At 42.8% G+C, this 2118-nt stretch overlaps 1 protein-coding gene across 1 annotated transcript; it reads right to left on the bottom strand.

Annotated features, from left to right (window-relative positions):
- Positions 1-957, bottom strand: LOC140508717 (olfactory receptor 52D1-like). Its single transcript, XM_072616601.1, has one exon. It carries the CDS (start codon positions 952-954, stop codon positions 1-3), a length of 954 nt encoding a protein of 317 aa, XP_072472702.1. The 5' UTR covers positions 955-957.
- Positions 958-2118: the final 1161 nt, after the last annotated feature.

Genomic DNA, 2118 nt, shown 5'->3' with positions numbered 1-2118 from the left:
TCAAACAAAGTCTTTGCCTGGACACATTAACCTCAAGATCCTTCGTCGGATTTCTTTGGTCCTGGCCCCATAGATAATAGGATTGAGTACAGGTGGTACCAACACATAGAGGTTGGCCAGAAAGATATGGACATGCTTGGGGACACGATGGCGACCAAAGCGATGGGTGAGGAAAGAGAAGAAAGCAGGTATATAGAAAACAAGGATGACTGCAATGTGGGACCCACATGTTCCTAGAGCCTTGTGCCGTGCGTCAAGGGATGGAAGATGGAATATAGCATAGAGAATGATACAATAAGATATTGCTATGATCAGAGCATCCAGACCCATGGCCAACATGGCGAAAGTCAGACCATAGACAATATTTACTGTGATATCAGCACAGGCCAGCCGGGCAATGCCCATGTGTTCACAGTATGTGTGTGCCATGATATGGTGCCCACAATATGGGAGCCTCCGTAACAGGAAGATGAATGGGAAGACAATAGCCACACTCCTAATTAATCCAGCAAGGCCAATCCTCACAATGACACCATGATTAAGAATGGTTGTGTATCTCAGTGGGTTGCAGATGGCCACACAGCGGTCAAATGCCATAGCCAGGAGGACAGAGGACTCTAGAGTAAATACTGTGTGGATAAAGAACATTTGGGTCAGACAGCCTCCAAAAGTGATCTGACCAGCACGAAGCCACAAGATTGCCAACATTTTGGGCACTGTAGTAGAGCTGAGGACGAAGTCTGTGAGTGAAAGCAGACAGAGGAAAAGGTACATTGGTGTGTGGAGACTGTGGTCAGTAGATATGACCAAGATGAGGATTAAGTTCCCGGCAAGTGCCACCACATACATGGCAAAGAAAGGAATAGATATCCACAGGTTAGCAGCTTCTAACCCTGGAATACCTGTCAAGAAAATAGTAGTTGGGAGGGAGTTGCTGATGTTGGGAACAGACATAGCCACTAGCTCCTGGTCAGTAGAGGCTGTTGATTGGAATATTGTCCCTAAAAATAAAACAAAACAAACAAATGTGTAAGTGAAGCCAAGACAGTGGATTAGGGGCAACTCAACTGAACTGTCTCACAAAATTCACCTCCAAACAACTTTAAAATTACACCTTGAATTAAATTTTAAATTAGCATTGCTAAACAAAGGTCAGGGTGAGACTTCTTTTTTTGGTCAAAGAAAACTTAGGAGGTCAGCAGGAGAATTTTTCAAAACCATGTTGGAGGCATGTCCAGATCCCACATATGCAAAGGAGAAATAGTAGTTTTGGGGAGAAACAGCAGTTTTGAAATTCTCAACCAAAAGACAATAAGCAGGCCAGAAAGAGATCTTGAAGAACCCTTTTCTGGCACTCCATACAGCTGGCACTGATTGGAAACCTGAGTGCACATAGGTAGTTCTTGGTCACAGTTCCAGGGTGGAGAGTCACGTTGTAGACTGGTCTCAAGGGAGCAGGGACTCTGGTCTCATTTCCAGGGCACTAGTATTGATGGCTGTATAGGTCAGGCACTGGGCTAAGTACTGGGGATACAAAAAGAAGCAAAAAACAGTGCCTGACCTCAAGGAGCTTTACAATTGAATGGGAAACAAGATACAATCAAATACACATATACATATTTACATATGTATAATATATATGTATGTAAGATATATACAGGATAAATAGGAAATAATTTTAAAAGGGAATGCACTGGAATTAAGAGGGATTGGGGAAGGCTTCTTATAGAAGGTGGGAATTTTAGCTGAAACTTAGAGGGCTATAGGGGACCAAGGCCCCTTATTGGATAAGACCAGAGGGTAACCCTGAAGAACAATGACCAAACTCTCCCTGCATCACACCACCTTAGCACCATTAAAAATGTGCAGATTCCCCCACCACCAAAACTAGATGTGGCAAAAGTCTCAAACTTGGGATAGTGTCTCCCCACCCCCAGGTGAGGGGATCCCAACTTTAACATAAATTTCAAAGTAAAAAAATAGACCAGAAAAATGAGCAAGCAAGAACAACAACAACAAAATAATAACTTGACCTAGGTACTACGGTGGCAAGGAAGACTACGACATAAATTCAAAAGAAAAAAATGCAGAAACAGCTAAAAACAAAGATTTTAAGAA

The sequence above is a fragment of the Notamacropus eugenii genome, chromosome 5, assembly GCF_028372415.1.
Source record: "Notamacropus eugenii isolate mMacEug1 chromosome 5, mMacEug1.pri_v2, whole genome shotgun sequence".
In the NCBI taxonomy this organism is placed as follows: Eukaryota; Metazoa; Chordata; class Mammalia; order Diprotodontia; family Macropodidae; genus Notamacropus; species Notamacropus eugenii.
The sequence above is the reverse complement of the archived record's forward strand: the minus strand, read 5'-3'. Positions and strand labels throughout refer to the sequence as shown.

Excerpts from the sequence above, each read along its gene's own strand:
- LOC140508717 (XM_072616601.1), bottom strand. The coding sequence starts at position 954 with ATGTCTGTTCCCAACATCAGCAACTCCCTCCCAACTACTATTTTCTTG.